Source organism: Pyrgilauda ruficollis, unplaced genomic scaffold, assembly GCF_017590135.1.
Source record: "Pyrgilauda ruficollis isolate IOZ18807 unplaced genomic scaffold, ASM1759013v1 scaffold33, whole genome shotgun sequence".
NCBI classification, from domain to species: domain Eukaryota; kingdom Metazoa; phylum Chordata; class Aves; order Passeriformes; family Passeridae; genus Pyrgilauda; species Pyrgilauda ruficollis.
In genome coordinates this window covers 2954124-2972778 of record NW_024524711.1, presented here as the reverse complement: position 1 = coordinate 2972778, position 18655 = coordinate 2954124, and the positions used below count along the sequence as shown (strand labels likewise).

The window sequence follows — 18655 nt, the reverse complement described above, 5'->3', positions numbered from 1 at the left end:
GAAAAAACAAATTCCTCACATTGAACACAAGGATGAGGAATAGGAACTGTGAGTAGCATTTTGGTAAAGAAGTGCTTAAGAATACTTCTTCCTTCATAGGAACTCAGTTTGAAATTGAAAAAAATATGGGTTTGCATGTTATAAGCCACTCTCCATTGGGCCTAAGACATTGAACAAACAATTTTTTGTTTCTGTATTTCACATTTCACTGCAAAGTGATAATCAGGCTTGAGTAGGCTTGAACATCTCTGGCACTGTGGCTTCTCCATTTTCCATCCATCTTCTGGCTGTAAAATTGTTATTTAGTTACAAAGTGTCTGTACTGTGCTGAAGAGAGATAGGCTCAAGATATGTGATGAGCAATTAACATGATACCTGTCAGCTCTCCAAAAAGCAGGTATGGAATTTGCCTTTTTGCTTAATTCCTGAGTAAAATACTAAAACTCAGTATATGGTAGTGTTCTAACTGAGTAGCAACAGCACCCAGTGCAGGATGTTTAGAAACCTAAATAGTCAGGTTTCTGAAGGTCCCTGTCTCAAAAATAGAGCAGTAAATCTGCATCAGTACAGTATCCCACAAGATGTTATAATCTGCATTAGAGAAAAATGCTAGTATTGGAATAATGGAGAGTTGCAGAAATAACCAGTACCGGAGGGAATATCTCATAAAGCATCAGAAGTACAATTGCTGCTGGTACAACACTGAAAAAGAAGGAGTAGGATGATTTAAGAACATGGCAAGTAGCTGGTAGGGATGTGTGACATGGGAGTGCAAAGCTCTCTGGCCAAGGCTGCCTATGTACCATGTCCATTTAAGAAAAGGTGAACAGTTTTGGGAGGGGGATTTATCCTCTGTGGCACTGTGCTGTGTCAGAAAAGTCATTAGTATAGAAACTAATTGTTCTGAGATGTGCAATTTAGAAGATAATCTTTTTTATTAACCTGAAGTCTGTCAAAAAATCCCATATGGTTTTGAAGTGCAGTATGTGATATTCCACCAGATACTACACTTCATATATTGCTTTTGATAGGGATGTTTGCCTGGGTCTGTATAGGTGCATGTGAGCGCAGGACTGAAAAGAGCAGCTTGAGTCTGACAGTTCAGATTACACTGGTATGATGTGGTATCATGATTTTCATGAACATTTTTACGTCTCATCCTAAAAGCATCTTAGTTTTTTGCTCCTCTTGTTCCAGCTGGAAAGGGTCTCACCATTGTAAAAATGAGGAATCATCTTCTAATATCTTGTTCATGTTTAAGTTTGGCCAGTTCATTTTTTTCCCCTTACAGGACAATATAATTTTTTTTATGTTGCATAACTTTTCCTCTATCCTAGGTTAAATCCCTGTATCTATTTCTCTTTTTGCCAGTCCTTAGATACAGGCTCTCCATTTTACAAAGATCCTCATAACAATTTTCTTAATTTACATTTGATTTCATCTTTCTTGAACTGGAGAACTCAGTCCTGAAGTTCAGAGTATTTAGAGTGAAATTTCCCCTGTGCTTTGCACAGTATCACAGAATCACAGAATGTCTGGGTTGGAAGGTGTATCAGGCCCAGGGCCTGCAAGGCCTCCTTTTATTGGACAGTTTTCAAAACCTCTGTATAAAAAGAGTATAAAAGCCCTAATTCTGCCTGGTTTGGCAGAAGAGCTGTCACTGAGAACCTTTGTGGGACACCCTAATAAAGAATCCTGCGGAACCTTACACAGCGCTTCTCCTCTCTCTCCCTGCGTCTGCTGCCACAGCCACAAGCAAGCCAAAAGATCTGATAATCACACAGCGCTGATAATCACTGAGAGCTGAAATCACTTGAGCTTGCTTGGCTGCCTGCAGCTAGGAACAGCTTGGGAGATCGGACTTGGTCTGAGCCTCCGCTGAGACTATCCTGGCCTCGGCAGTCCACCGGGTGTAGCCTGGCTGGAACCTACCGGGGTAGGAAGGGACTCACAAGGATCATCAAGTCCAAATCTGGCCCTGCACCATCCCTGCAAGTCACCCCATGTGCCCAAGAGCCTTGAACTCTGTCAGGCTGGTGCTGTGACCACTGCCCCGGGGCAGTGCCAAACCACCGTTTGGGTGAAGAACCTTTCTCTAATATCCCGTCTAAACCATCTCCTACACAGCTTCAGGCCATTCCCTCAGGTCCTGTCACTGTCACCACAGAGAAGAGATCAGTGCCTGCCCCTCCTCTTCCCCTCATGAGGAAGTTGTAACTGCAGTGAGGTCTCCCCTCAGTCTCCTCCAGGCTGAACAGACCAAGTGACCTCAGCCACTCCTCATATGGCTTCTCCTCAAGGTCCTTCACCATCTTTGTTGCCCTCCTTTGGACACTCTCTAATAGTTTAATTTTTTTTTATATTGTAGTGACCAAATCAGTTTCTTGTTCTGGAAAGATTGATGGTGTTATACTCTGTTTTTTGGAAGACTGCATTGGAAGGGCACTTTGGCAGTGTGCTAATTGTACCTGCCTTCAGGTACTGCTGTGCTGATGATCTGGCATACGACATGTACTTGACAGTGAATCTGCTGTGGCACGCTCAGAAGAGCAGTGGTTGGTATGAGCAGCTCTCACCATCCCTCTTGTGCTGCAGGGAGCAGCATCTCTTGGTGGTGATGCCACCAAGGGCCACGTCTTCCACACCATGTCAGCCAATGATCACCCACCACAGAAACACAGCTTGTTATTCATCTGCAAATGCATGAGTGTTTTCTGAAAGCTGAACTTGTCTACTTCTGTCTTCAAGCTCATCTAATTCTTTCTATAGTCAAAATCTCCACAATTTTAATACCGACTTCCAGCTTGGTTCTCATCAGATAACTCCAGAATAATAAAATAAAAAAAAAAAATTAAAATATTTAACAGGTTTTGTTTTTAACAACTGCATACTCTGAAGATAAAAACTGTAGTACAGAACACTTTCTCCTTCCCTTCAGCCATTCTTCAAGTCCAAATGCACATTTCTGGCCACCCCAGCTTGACTGAAAGTCAAAACCAGGCTTTGAAAACTAAAAACTCTTGTGATTTCAGAGTGCTGTTTCTTTCAGACTCCAAGAATTGTTCCATTTTCCTTTAGGCTGAAGATTTTTATACCCCTAGCACTTGCTATGAGAAATTAAAAGTTCTGTCACTGTGGGCATCGAGTGTTCTTCTCTAAAAGTTGTGATGTAGCTCTTCAAGCCTTAGGCTTCCAGCGGGGGTTAATTGACAGCAGTTGTACAGAGTATCAGAGTAGATTCTTTGAGCTGAAGCCTCTGCCCATCTGTCCATAGATGCAGGCAGTTCAGCCTGCTCCCCGGGCAGCTCCACACCCACAGCTCCTCCAGGCAGGCTCCGGGGCCGTGTCTCTCACAGGCTGCTCTCACTGTCTCTGAGCTGCCCTGATGGTGCATGGACAAATGCAGCCATGGAGCCACTGAAACCATGGTGGTTCACTCCATATGTATCTACGATGGTTCACTATAAATGTATCCTCCCTTGTGCACTTTACACAAGCCCAATGCAAATCAATTAATCGTGTTTTGATCTGAAAATCCTACAATCTTCATAATTAGATACATTAGTCACTATGTACACTGTGCTTGTGCTTGGGTAGTAAGCTGAGAGCAAGTTTAACTCAGTCTACTAAATATCTTACAAACCATCAAGAAAACTTTATTCAAGTTATATACATGCTGAAGATAAAATATCAGTCTTAACTATTATTCTGTGGTGTCCAATACAAGATTTCAAATATTTATAGATTCTCAAGTAACTGTACAGATTGTCTACAAACTGTGGTATGAAATAAGAAAATGTGTGATTTTAGCCTCTCTATATATACATAAATACATTTATATATACAGAGACACATAAAGACTAACAAGCCCATTTCAAAACCTCAAACATAACTTTATGTAGTAAATCCTTCTTAAGGTATTTAAAAGTATCCTTCTGTCTTCATGCTCATCACAGCATCCACATTCATCTTCTGTGATGTTGTGTTGCTGGAGGATATTATACTTAGGAAGTTAAGTCTAAAATTTTGTTTCTGTTGGCATCTGTAGGGAATAAAAAAAAAAATTCCACATTCTGTAAATAATAGCCAGGGTAGGTGTCATCTGGTAAATGATGTGTAAGTATTTGATCCCCTGAAGCATTTGGGTGGCAAGACTGGGGTCTGACATTTCCTCCTTACAGGTTTGCCCTGTGCTGGATAGCCCTTCTCTCTCTGTGCTGAAAGGCTGCATGTGTCCCTTCCTTTTCTCTGTCTCCAGACTCCCCTTCAGCCTGAGACATTTAGATAAACTGGACTGATGTTGACTTCTCTGCCACAGGGCCATCCTACCAGTGACTTTATCATGGAGGAGCTGTGGTGGACAGGTGAGGAGACCAGGTGAGGCAGCCAGGTGAGGCAGCCTTTGCCTGCCTTCCCTCTGCTCCACGCACACCGCAAGGCTGGAGAGCTGACCCCATCCCTCTTACTCTGGTAAGGCTTTGCCCTAAGCCAAATCCCTTCAGTAAACTGTCTGGTGGCTTCCTGCCCTGAGCTGACACAAGAGCTCAGCTAGGAACAAGAGCTCAGCTTTTGTTATCTGACCTAGCTGTTCCCATGAGCAGCTTTTTTGGGCTGCATTTTCTCCAGCTGGAGGGCCAGAGGCAGAGCCTTACTGTGCACTCCCGGCTGCGCAGTCCGTTCCTGGGGATGATGACACAGTCACTGCTTCTACCCTTCTCCTGCAATGAGCACAAGAAGTTGTGGGTTAGGAAGTTGATTGCTTTTTTTTTTTTTTTTTTAATGTTTATAATTTTTCACACTAAAGAAGTCTTGATTTTTAAATCTCTGGAACATGCCTGGGATGTTGACATGGAAGAAAGAAAGCTCTCACTTGTCAGGCTTTTATGACCTCCACCACTGGGTCAGTGCAGAAGATCTGGACCAGTTCAGTTAAGTGGGATTAGACAGTTTCCACATGAGCAGCATTCTGGGTCTGGTACAATTAAACACATTTATTGTATACAGGATCCTTTCTTGCTCATGATTTAAGAACACTCCCAGAAAGGCCATCACCAAATCTGGCAGTACTAATTTATCCACGCTACTTTAGCACTCCTTTTGAAGACAGATGGGGCTGGAAAGCCTATATGCAAGCAGCATAAAGTCTGCCTTTCAAGAGCCACTGCAGCAAATTGAGCAGTCTCTGCTGGGTGGGTGACCACAGAGGACTGTTGGTGGATGGGCACTGCGTTCTTCCCAAAGAGGTGACTGGAAGTCCACAGCCAGGCCAGCCACCAGTGGGAATTATTCAATCCTTTCACAAATGGTTTTCCATACACCTGAACCAGGAGCCACTCTTCTTCTTCAATCTGCTTGGAGACCAACTGAGTTTTAATGACTATCTTTTTGAAAATACAGACGGTGTAGCACACACAGCTGTAGCTGTGCAGGGTGCTGCTGGGAGCCTGGCAATACTGGAAAGGCACTTAGGTCATTAAAGATGAAGACTGTAGTGTTACCTCAGCAAGCTTTAATTTGGGGGAGTTGGCTATGTCCTTCTTCAGCAAAATGTGTAAAACCGCATCATGAATGGTGAGGAAAAACATGGATGGCTTAATCTCTTCATCAAAAAATGCACTTCTCTCCAGTTTGTCCAGGAGGCCCTCTGTGAGGTAACAAAATCAAAGCACAAGTGACCTGCAGGCCTTAAAAAGGAAGAAATTGTGTATCCTGAGCATGCCCACTGAGTGAACATGGGAGTTGCTGGTATAATACACTGTTTTATTTATTAGAGCAGATGGCTTTACAGATATCAAGAGGATGGAACAGAAGTGCCCATAAGTAGTTCCCCTCTCTATGCCAGGCAGGAAGGAATTGAAGCCCCTTTTTTTACTTAATGCCTAGCCCAGGGTGCATGATGGTGGGTCCTGCAGCCCAGAGCTGCACAACACAGCAGTGGCCACAGGTAAAAGGAACGGTCCCAGCATTTTGGGGACAGCTTGGGAGGGACTACACCTCCACTTATTGGAACCTGTTTGCTATCCAAGACTGTAAGGTAAAACTGGGTGATCCTCCACAGCCATACTCAGTGGTCAGCAGGGGAGGCAGTGGGACAAGGCATCTGTGGTGATGCCAATGCAAAGGCAAGTACTCACCGTATGCCCCAGCGATGTAAATGTCAATGTCAAGCCGGACAAATTCTTTCAAAGTCTGTTAAACCAGAAGGAGGCACCATTTAGATTCTGCTGGGCTTGATCACAGAATCACAGAATCACAGAATTTCTAGGTTGGAAGGGACCTTTAAGATCATCAAGTCCAACCCATGTTCTAACACCTCAACTAGGTCATGGCACTAAGTGCCACATCCAGTCTTTTTTTGAACACATCCAGGGATGGTGACTCCACCACATCCCTGGGCAGATGATTCCAGTATTTGACCACTCTTTCTGTGAAAAACTTCCTCCTTAAATCTAGCCTGTATCTCCCTTGGTAATGATGGTTACCATTACAGTGATTCGCCACAGCAAATATACCAACCACTCTATGATATTTAAGATCTGTGATGGTAAGTGGATCTAGACTCAAATTCTGTTGCACATAGAGGTGGGACAATCTCTTCACATGGCTGCAGACAGGGGTGGCTAAGCCTTTTCAAAAGAGGCAGTATTGAAAAGTTTTATCTCACAGAGAAGTAGGTGATCTTTCATAAGTTGTATGGCTTTGTTGTATCTACATGATACACGATGAAACTAAAAAAAATTACTTCACAATCTTCTGGGGGAGATTTTTGTAACTGGGAGCTTGAGCAGAACAGTAATTCCCTCTGTCATGGTGGGTCTTTAGTTCCTATGGAAATACACACCCTCTGTGTCTCCAGACAGTTAACTGGAGTTGCTACTGTTGAAAATGTTGTGCCTTTTGCTTTTGTTCAAGGTCATCTGGGCAAGCAAAAGCAGGAGAAGAAATGGAACTCCAATGCTCCAACTCCAGCTGGGTGTTTAAAGCTATATTTCATATCTACATTTCTGCAAAGCTTCCCAAAACCTTACCAGGTGAAGAAAGGGTACCACAGTCAACACTAATTCCAAGACAATTTATATTGATTATTTAAACTATTTCCTAAATATTTTCTATAGAAAATGTACATTCAAATTCACATAAACTCAAGGTTTGCCACTGGCCTTCCAGCCTGTGTAGCAATGCCTTTAAGAAGCAGACTACAAACACAGAATAGAATCATAGAATGGTTTTGGTTGGAAGGGACTTATAGATCATCTTGTTCCAAACCCCTGCCCTGGACAGGGACACTTTACACTGGAGCAGGTTGCTCAGAGCATCATCCAACTTGCCATAGAACAGTTTCGGGGATAGAGCATCCACAGCTTCTCTGGGCAACCTGTTCCAGTATTTTACCACCCTCACAGTAAAAGATTTCTTCTAACCTGGACCTGCCCTCTTTCATTTTAAAGCCATTGCCTCTTGTCCTTCACTGTATACCCGTGTAAGAAGTCCCTTTCCATGCTTTTTTATAGGCTCCCTTTAAGTATGGATAGGCCACACTTAATAGGATAGCCTCCATAGCCTTCTCTTCTCTAGGCTGAACAACTCCAACTCTCTCAGCCTTTCCTCATAGGAGAGATGCTCCAGCCCTCTGGTCCTTTCCATGGCTCTCATCTGGACCTGTTCCAAGATGTCCATGTCTTTCCTGTGTTGGGGACCCCACAGGTGGCACCTACCTCAGGTGAGGTCTCAAGAGAGTGGAGTAGAATCTCTCATGAGAGTGGGAAGAATCACCTGCTGGTCACACTTCTTTTTATGCAGACCAGGATATGATTGGCTTTCTGGCCTGTGAGTGCACATTGCCAGGTCATGTCAAACTTCTCATCCACCAGTATCCCCATCTCCTCCTCTGAAGGACTGTTCTCAATCCATTTATTCCCCAGACTGTATTGATACTGGGGATCGCCCTGATGCACCTGCAGCACCTTGCACTTGGTCTTGTTGGACTTCATGAGGTTCAGGTGGGCCCACTCCTGCCCAGGTCCCTCTGGGTGCCATTCCTTTGCTCATGTGTATCCCTCAAGTGTAACTGCATTTGTAAGATTTTCTCACATATGATCACTGTTTGTCTTATGAATTGTGATTACCTTTCGGAGGACTGTCATGGCAGAAAAATCGAGGAAGGACACGGATGAGAAATCCAGAATGATGCTGTGGAGGTTGACCTGGGGCACAGTGATGCCAGGGGGGAGGTCAGTGCCCCAGTTGATCCGAATGGGCAAGTCTGTCATGATGGTGGGCTGGTCCAGCTCCTCTATCTTGTTGTTGTCCAACTCTTCCTCTGACTCATATGTAGGGTTAGCCATGCAAATCAAGCCCTTCTGTGTTGACATAGAAAAATATCATCATTAGTTCTCTTCTTAATACCCAGCCAGGGTAGTGGTACTTCTCATACAAGGGCAAGAGTAATGGCAAAGCACAACTGATCTTCCCATGAGACAGAGCAGGACCCACCTGGAAAGTTCTGTCTCTCCCTTGTCTGGAGAAACATGGAAATTATTTAATCATCATCATAATCACTTAATGATGGCTTTTTATTGCTTCCTGAAGCCAGTTGCCAGACACATTTTAATTCAGTAATTTTGGAATAAGTCAAACAAAAGGCATGCAGGATTTGAGCTGGGAGAAAACCAGCTTTATCCTACCATTAATGCAGAAAGATATTCACTTCTGTGGGATCTGATCCTGCCATGAGTTGCCAAACAAAACTCCAGTGGACATGTACAATCTCTGCCTATGGTAAATCTGTAGGTCTCTAACTGTGAGAGCCATTTAAAATCTTGGGTTTTAAATGTGTTTATGAAGTGGCAACTTGGGGAATAGTGTATCCAATTAAGAAGGGAAGCTATGAGGTCCTTCTCTGCCATATGAAACAGGGAGCTTGGTTGCTTAACTCCCCCCTCACCCCTGGGGGGTTGCCTTACATACTGGTGTCACTTGCAGCTGTCCTTTCTTCAGCATCTTCCTAATCTTCCTCAGAGCTTTATTGCGTTTCCTCAGGACTCTCAGTGGGTTGAAGCCAACCTGCAAAATGAGCAATTTGAATAATTAAACAAAAAACCACCTCTGTGACACCAGGGGAAGGACAAAGCACCTCATACGGTTTTTCGTTACAGTCATGATGACCATAGTTTGAACTTGATGTTGTTTACCACTTTTCACAAATTCAAGCAAGGGCTCTTTTTAGGCTGGAAGAATGTCTACAGGAATGGCTGCAAATGAGGCAGGGCTGCTTTAGGATACCAGCATGGACAGCATTACAGCAGTGACAGTGCTTAGCACAGTCCAGAAACTGCATCAGGCTGGCACAGTGCTGGCATCTCCTACTCATCTGCATTATGAGGTGGTCACCCAGGTAGACAAGATCTGAGAGCTCATGATTTCTATCTGCTTTGTGCCTCCTGGCTGCAGCGTGGGTCATTCACCCACTCCTTTTACTGAAGAAGAAAGTCAGATTTTATCATGTTGCCTGCATATGTTTCTTGAGACTGAGCTGGCTTTAACAGAATTAGATGGCAGGTAAATTAGGCTAATAATAAAATTAGGCTAAAATACTAAATTCCTGCAAGTCTTCTGCCTCATCCATCTAGTGTGTAGAGGAGAAGGGTGTTAGAAGTATCTGTATTTGTAGAGAAAGAGTGGTGTGAACATCTGTCCTCACAGAAAAAAAGCTTCAGGCTCTTCTGAGGTGAAAGCCAAGCACATGGAGAACCAAACGTGTCAGATTCCCTCATTGCTCTGCCAGTTTCAGTCCCTCATGTGAAGAACGAACTGCTCATTAGGAGTGCTCAGGGGAGTCACTGCTTGTCAACTCCCCAGTAAGAGCAGCAGGAAAGGGAGGTTATGGTGCAAATTGTGTTTGGGCTGGGGATGGTGGGCGTCATTCACACAGTGGGGGCTCAGGGGTCCTGGATCTCTGTGCTGGTTATGGAAACACTGGCTGCATTCACCAGGTTATGAAAGATGTTAAGACCTCTTTGAGGGAATGATTCCATTTGGCATTCTTCTGACTGTTGTGGTTATGTTCTTGGGGCAAGAGAAGTAAACTAGAATTTATTGTGTGTAAAATACACAAGAGCAAATAGAATAAAATAAAACAAATTTTCCTTTATATTATCTATGTTTACACTCCTTTCTTCTTGAAATATGCATTGTTATGGTATAAGTATATATTTGGTATAAATATTTCTATGGTGTAAGTTCAGCATGAGTCAGGCTGTTCTATTTCTCAGAGGTGTGTGCATACATGTTATATTACAGTAGTGGCAACAGTATAAAGAAAATTCATCCTTGAACTGTGGAATGACTGCATATATAGCAATTATTGGGAAACTGTATCCACCTCAAAGTGTCACACAATTCATATATTCAGAATAGCCCCAGACACTTACAGCAGTGATGAGTTTCTCTCTAAAAAATTCAATATTAGCAAAGAAGATCGGAGAGGAGCATCTGAAAATCTTCACTCCCTCTGGCTCATAGATCTGTAAAATGAAGTAAAAGTGTCAGTGGCAATGTTTGCTATAGAAGCACAAGTGCAGCAGGTGGTAAAAGAAATGAGACATTTCTTACATCAGTGTAATCCTTCCTGTTTCTGTAGATGTTACTTCTCCCAACATTGGCCAAAACAGTGCAGCTTGGACTGTGAACAAACACACACACACAATTATTTGTGTCCCACATTGGAACTTGGGGGATGGGAAGGATCAAATGAACCCATCTCAGCTGGGGTGGCACACTGAGGCAAGCCCCCACATCCAAAGGCTTACGCCTGTAAATTATTTTTCCATGCATGGTTGCTGGACAGACCAAGGCACAGACAGAGCTGTTGCCCTTCTCTGTACAGAGGGAGAAAATTTATAACAGGAGGCCCTGGGATGCCATTGCATTCAGCAAGTACTCACATCTGGGAGCGGATCACCACGGTCAGCAGCTGGAATGCCACGGCTGTTGCTAGCCCAATGTCCAGGCCAAGAAAGATGGCAGCTAAGAAAGTCACCACCCATATAATCTGTAGGGACACAGTGCATGGCAACATTATAAACATGTCAAGAACCTGGATCATGAGCTCAGGGTGGGAGCAGAAATAGATCTCAGATCTGGTCCAGCATGTCCATCTATCTGCTTTTGGTAAGGTTTTTTTTTTTCCTTGTGAAACAAGGCCAGAGTCACCAACCAGCACCAGGGAGTGTTTCTAGGGACAACAATTTCTAGACAATAAAGCTTAAAATGGCATAGGTGGCTCAGTAAATGCTTAATGAAAATCCAGCAGAAAGGCAAGATTAGAAGTGAATCAGAAATCTGGTAAAGCTGAGAGTTGTAAATGTGCAAATATAGGTGCTGTGAGTGTACACAACTGATAAATTACTAGATAATACTGAATAACTTTTAGCCACAGAGTTCAAAGCATTTTCATGGGGCAAATAGTTTGATAGCTGGGAAAACTGTGGCCTGGAATCATTTATGAGCCTAAATTTTCTGAGAGGCAATGAGTCCTGCCCTCTAGCCAGAATCTTTACGATTTGGACTAAACCCTTCAAGTCTCAGTTTTCAATTATTTGTTGCTGTGTATCTTCCATATGACACATTGTGTGATTGTGAGAAATGTCCCTAAATGCTTAGTAAATGCAATAGACATTTGGATACTTTCTGTCATTTAGGCATTTTCTGTAACTGTCTTCTCTATTTGACTTCATATAATGCACTATTTTAATAGATTTTGATGAAGTGGATGAAAATTAACTATGAGTGAGAATCTACTCCAAATAAATGGGACAAAATGGAAAACATTAACAAGGGATATACCAGTAAAAAAGGCATGCAAATATTGTATTTTCTGTTTAGTGAAGTAAAACGGATAAAAAAAAGAACATTTGTATAATAGATTACTTGTTCAGAGCATTTAACTTCTGCTGCTTGTGAAACTCCACTTACACAGTCACACTTGTCCTTTCTCCAGAGGATGCCTATTTCCTTGAACTGCATGAGCATTCCTTTCAAATTGCCAAGAGCCAAAGATGCAAGGACTGACTGTTAAAAAGACCAAAACACATGTTCATTGTTTAAGTAAGAAAGGAAAATATAAAGCATTAGGAATTAAAAGATGATACAAATAGGTCCAAAGTGCAGCTGAAAGGCCAGGGAGCTGCTCCCAGTGTACACTGCTGTTGGAACATCCTCAGCTGTGTTGCAGTGCAGGTGGCTGACTGAAGCTGTAAATCTCACTTATTTTTGGCACCTGAAAGTTTTGGTGTTTGGGTATTTGTGTTCCCTTTGAGGGACCAGATGTAGGGGTCCTTTCTGGCATAACGTGGGAAGAAGAACCAAGCTTTTCAAACCTTTTTGGCTCCCACTGAAGCCAATGAACACTCTCAGTATGCTCAGAGAGCAGCCCTGTCTTTGGGAAAAGGAGGAAGCATTAGATGAAACCAGTGAATACCTTCTGTAATGGTGCCAGGAGAAACCCAATGGCCAAGATCACAACCAAAACAATGACAGATGAGATAATGCCAGCAATCTGCAAGAGAGAACAATTCCACAATGAATAAGTGCCCACAGGCATGATGGTTAGCTAGGGAAAAAAAGAGTTGTCTTTCATTAAATGCCATCATGACTTGTTGTCTTCTGTACCTGTGTTTTGCCTCCTGTGCTCTCCTGCACACCTGATCTTGACAGAGCAGTGCTGGAGGCAAATCCCTTGAATGATCCACCAACTATATTACCCAGCCCAAAAGCAATTAGTTCCTGAAATAAAAATAAAAGAGATTGTCCTTAAGAGCTGGTTTGTGACAGTTATTCACAAGGCAAAGCTTTCCTAAAATTACTTATTTCCCATTGATAAATGCAGTATATTGATCTCTGTGTTATTTGCCTACCTGGTTGCCATCTATTGGGTAGTCATGCTTGATGGAATACACTTTAGCCACGGAGAAGGCTACTGCAAACCCAACGATTGCGATGGAAATGCCATCACCAATACAGTTCTGGAGGATGCCTACATCAGGTGCAACCGGCGCGTGGAACCTGAAAGACAAAAATCCCAACTCATTAAGGAGATGCCTAAGGGTCTTTTGCAGACCCTAGGGAGAATTCCTCTCTGGACTTCTTTTTCCTCCTTCTTTTTTTTTTCCAGTCAACAGAAATCTGAAGAAAGGAGACTCACAAGCAGAAATAGCTGTTGCTCTGCAAGCTTCACCTGCTAACACCCCGGGCTACAGAGACCACTCCAGACTCACTCTGCTGTCCTAGTAAATGTCTTCCTCCCTCTTTTTAACTTGACATGTGCCACCTGATTCTTTATGCCAAAATTTTGTTCTATATGTGGAGAAATCATTTTTATGTGGCTATAGTCCTGGACGGGCAGATGTTGAGGCCTCTGGAGGATAATAGTGCGGAAGAGACGCTGATGGCTGGTCATGGGACCAGGCAGGAGAATTGTGCAGGGTCCTGGTGGCTTCCCAGGACTGGTGGTGGCTGCTAAACTGTGCATGTGCTGTCAGGGAAATGGAGGAGTTCAGGAGTAAGTAGTTCAATAAAAAGGACAAACATCAATCTCCTGCTCACCAGCTGTCTCAGAAAGTGAAGGACAATTATTTCGTGTCTCAGTGTACTCCTTGATAAGTAAGAGATGTGCTCTAGAGTGTAACTTCTGTGTACTGAAAGTGTGTCATACCATTGCGAGAAAAATGTTTATTTACCTACTGAAGAAGATAAAGCAGATAATTTTAATCAGAAACATAGCTGAACTCGTTCAACACTGCCAAACTAAAGAGAACATCTTGCTCCACTGGAGAATTGTAAGTGACTTACCCTTCCTCTAGTTTTCCAACAACAGCTACTTCAAATTTTTCTTCAAAGTTGACAAAATAGGAAATCAATGCTGCTAAGATTGTCTGAAAGATAATGAACAACACCTTCATTAGGCACATTAAAGCAAGAGTGTGAAGAATCTATTAAACACCTTTCTTCTCTTGCACACTGTCCAGCCTCATCACTAGTGGCAGAATTATGCCCAGGTTTTCACATCCCTTTGCTGTTCAGATGTCATTCCTGAATGACCTTACAAATATGGGTTTACATTTATAAACCACACAGATTGTAACAGAATATCTTACTAACAACAGAGATCATCCCACCCAGTAAACCAGGTATGTTTTAACAAGGTGCTGTAATGACTCTGGGAGAAAAAAAGTGCTGCTTGAGTCTATACATCCTCCAGAATTTTAGGGGCTTGCTGCCCCTGTGAAGCTTCCTCCACCCCTCTGCTGCTCAGAGTGGGCAAAACCTTCTGCTGCTGGAGGGCAAAATAATTTTGTGTGTGGCCATAGATATCCAGGAGTTCAGTGGCTGCTTGCAGGTGTGGTGCAGAGGGGCCTCAGCTGTGAGACTGCAGCTGGCTGGTGTCAGAGCCAATTCTGTCCAAGCAAAAAATTCATAGTTTATAACACCACAGATATGTTCAGTTAAGAACAGCTATGTGGAAGTAAAACATCTCACAATAGCTCCTGAATGCTGTAAATTTTGAATTATAGGTAAAATGATAACACATCATTTAGTAGATAACAGGAGAAGAAATAGTTAAAACTCTGCTTCCCACGTCGTAACATGGAGCAATTGCAGAATCAAAGGAAGCGACTCACCACAAGGAGCTCGATCGGGATGGGAGCCGGTAACTTTTCCTTGTATCGATCGTTCATTTCTTTCACCACAAACACGATAAGCAAGACAACCAGTGATGTGACAAGGTCAGCAACGTTTGTTTTTGTGATCTGGCTGAAAATGCTCTCCAGAGTCTGCAGAATCAGGAAGAAACGTGGTGCTCTAGCAACGGTTGTGCCCTGGCACAGTAGCACTATCCCTTCCAGAAGAACCTGTATCTGAATGGCTCCAAGGGTTGTGCTGTTTGGGATTTATTCCCTGTGGTATGATGTGGACTGCAAGCCCCCCTGAATGAATGTGCATCTGCCAAATGACAGAAGCACCTGCAAAAGACCTTTTCCACTAAGTTGTGACCCTCTCCTCCAGATTTGCCCCAGAGGGATGGTTGGAACAACAGGCAAGTCTGTGATAGCAAATGTGAGCTGTGGCATTGCTGGGCAGGTGCCTTTCTCCACTCCTTCCTTCCTGTTCTTCTCGTCCCTCCTTTCTCATCCAATAGCCCTCACAGTCATATACAAATTAAATATGTATAATATCAGTCCAGCAAAAATGAATAATTAAATCCTTAAAGCAGAGTTGAATGCTTAATTGAAATATGCCAACACAAAATAGTAAATATTACCTAATTATCCCAATGGGGTGTAACTTGGTGCTTGGTAATAAAATTAAATATTGGCTAAATACTAATAACATATTCTCATTTTTCTCTTGTTTTTCCTCCTGCTTTGTATTTTTTTGCTGATTTGCTATTACTGCCTTGTGATACACAGTCAGAAATACATCCCAGGTATATCAATAATTAGCAAACAATGAACACCTAGCACTTACATAGATGATGCCAAATGGTTTATTAAATCCGGGGACAGGTAGCTGAAACATGAATTTCAGCTGAGATACCAAAACGTGGATAGCTGCAGCAGTTGTGAAACCACTAATTAATGATTGTGATAGATATATAACGATGAATCCAAACTGGAAAATTCCCAGAAGCAACTGAAACACAAAATGAGCATAGGTCAGTGGGATTAATTTGTATTTTTAAGCAATCTTTGAAAGCAAGACAGCCATACTTAATGAAAGCAAAGATTTTCACCTAATCCCATCCATCCAGAGATTAAGGAATGTGCCTTCACCAGACTTGCAACAAAAGTTGACATTTAGAAACAGAGGGCATAATACTAGTAAGAATAATTTCTACAGCACTTAAAACCCATTATTTTTATTTTATAGCTAAAATATACATCTTTATTTCTAGGGTTTTCAGTTCCTATATTTTCACATAGTACAAGTGTTTCATGAAGCAACAAATATGTTAGCATGTCAGGAAGGGAGGAACTGTAGGAATTCCTTATTTGGGAGTAAGGATATTTTTTTTTTTATTTTTTTTTTAAAAAACAAATACGTGCATTTTACTATTGCAAGGCAGAGCTTCTACTCCCTTTGGTGCATCTGCATCATTCACATTACTTTCACAGCTTTTTTTTCCTATCCAGCAGATTGTTTTTTGCTGTAGGTGTAGGTTGCAGGAGTGTGGGTTGTGGGCTCAGGCCTGTGCAAAACCAAGGATTTACAGCACATGTGAGTGCCTGCTCACTGGAGGGAAGAGATGTCTTCTAATCAGTGAGCCAGGGTGGGCTACATGGAAAGTGGAAGAGGATTACTTTGGTGACTACAACAGCAGAAAGCAGAGGGGAAGGTCAGGCCACCCTCCATCTATTCACATAGGTGTGCACACACACATACATTCACCAACCTGAACGACCCCAGAAAGGAAGGTTACAGATGCAGCCACCATCACCCTCTCATCATTAATTGCTGAGGTATTTGTGGAATTGCCATTTCCAGTGCTGTCATCAGGGACCAGCCTGGTGACGACTCCTCCCACCATGAGGCTCAGGACAGGGAAGGGACCTGAGCAGCACAAGGCACTCGTTAAAAGATCTGAAGAGGCAGCATGTAGTTCTTCATCACTGAGGAGGGTAAGCAGTGTGCCTGAACTCACCCACTGAGATATGTCTCGATGTGCCAAAGATAAAATAGACCAGGACAGGGAAGAATGCTGCATAGAGTCCATAACTGGGGGGGACATTCACCAGCAAAGCAAAGGCCAGACCTGTAAAGACAGAGGCCCAGGGAAGGTGACGTGTGTGTTGCAGGCTAAAGCCAGCAGTGCCTTGGCACCTGGCTTAGCAGGCTGTGTCAGGACACACATTTCCCAGAGGTACCTTGCAGCACAGCCACGAGCCCCGTGTTGATGCCAGAGATGATGTCACTCAGGATCCACTCCCTGAAGCGGTACGCTGGCAGCCAGGAAACAACTGGAAACAAACCCAAAGCAATTTTTTTGGCCCTTTGTGGGGAGCAGCTGCAAAGGTACAAGGGGACAAAATTTTGTCAGTGAACGGCTTGGCTGAATTGCAGACTGTTTCAGAGAGGTGAGAAAAGGAGAAGGATTCAGGCTGCCAGAAGTCAAAATCCCACCCAGACACAGCCCTGATCAATCTGCACTGCCATCTGTGCTCCAAAGTACATCCAGTGGCCTTCAGAGCTCCTTTCTAAACCAAATACTCATAGAACCCTAGAATGGCTTGGGTTTGGAAAGGACCTTCTGTGGCCATCTAATCCAAACCTCCACCCCAGCAAGCAGGCATGCCACCCACTGGGTCAGGTTTCTCAGAGCCCTGCCCAATCTAACCTTGAACATTTCCAGGGAGAGGGCATCCACCATGTCTCTGGGCAACCTGTGCCAGTACCTCACCACCCTCATTATAAAAAATTTTTTCTTGATATCCAGTCCAAATATACCTTCTTTTAGTTTAAAACCACCATCCCTTGTCCTGCTGCAACAGGCCATGGTAACAAGCCTGAGTATGTCTTTCTTACAGGACCGCTTTAAGTACTGAAAGGGTGCAGTAAGGGCTTCCTAGAGTCTGTGCTGCCAAGGGCCCAGAAAAAGAGAAGCTACCTTACATACAGCTGTAGGAAGACTTCTAAGGGTAACAGCAGTCAAAATCCATTAGAAAAATCTGACATTGAATTTAGTTAATGAATTTTCACTTGCTATATTGGAATGGGAGATGGACACTGTCCCAATGAAGCTCATGCTGTCCAAGAGCAGTCAGGACTGTTTCTTAGATCTAACTTTAAAAAAAAAAATCTCCTTACCTAAAATAGAGTTTCAGGTGATCCCAAAAGGTTTTATGGTATCTGTGCAATTTCTCATGCTCTTCATTGAATGCATTCTCCGAGTACACAGGTCTGGCTATAACATAATGGTTACCCACAGGTTCAACCATTTCTCCTGAAATGTCAGGATAGGATGGTTACTTGTGTGTGCTCCTCTCTGCTCCAGGCACTTAAAAACCTGAAATGAAGAACAGGGTTAGCTCCTTATGTACTGTGGGGCAGGGAGCCATAGCATAGCTGAGTGAGCTCCAAACTGAGCGTTTCCACCTTTGAAGATCAAAAGAGGGATGGTTGAGACACCCACTTCACTTTGCCAAGGTGATCTCCTGCCCTGCTCCTCCTCCCACTGCAGAGCAGTGTTTCACTGGAGCATGAAGTATTTCTTTCGAAAGATGCAGCCAAAAAGTGGACAAGATGGTTTTTGAGTTAATTTATCTCTCACTCAGCCGTGTACAATCAAAAACTTCCTCCCTCAAAGGAAACTAATCTCCTAAAGAACAAACAAGCAGATCCCAAGCAGTTTCTCTTTGTGGCACTGCTGGGAGGGCTGGGAGCTCACTCTATCCCACACATAAGGGAAAGGCAGAGACCAAGCAGGGCTCAGCCATCCTCTCTTGGATTCAGAGACAAGGCTGAATGTATTGGGCTGGATTTGTGCGACAAGGAGATCAGGCTCAGTAGTAAAAAAGCATAATATTGCTGCTTGTTATTTGTAAGATTTATTTCCACAGATTGTCTGGATTGCTTCTCCTCTGCTGCATGTTCACGAACA

The 18655-nt window shown here is 43.2% G+C and overlaps 1 protein-coding gene across 1 annotated transcript; it reads right to left on the bottom strand.

Annotated features, from left to right (window-relative positions):
- Window positions 1-4018: 4018 nt before the first annotated feature.
- Window positions 4019-17993, bottom strand: SLC26A3 (solute carrier family 26 member 3). The gene is made up of 20 exons (XM_041474633.1): window positions 17863-17993; window positions 16923-17062; window positions 16700-16810; window positions 16451-16608; window positions 15526-15690; window positions 14679-14831; window positions 13849-13931; window positions 12915-13062; window positions 12670-12783; window positions 12479-12556; window positions 11974-12069; window positions 10944-11050; window positions 10612-10681; window positions 10431-10523; window positions 8968-9063; window positions 8127-8360; window positions 6135-6189; window positions 5499-5644; window positions 4653-4718; window positions 4019-4042 (listed from the first exon to the last, which is right to left on the bottom strand). Exons 1-20 carry the CDS (start codon window positions 17991-17993, stop codon window positions 4019-4021), a joined length of 2268 nt encoding a protein of 755 aa, XP_041330567.1.
- Window positions 17994-18655: the final 662 nt, after the last annotated feature.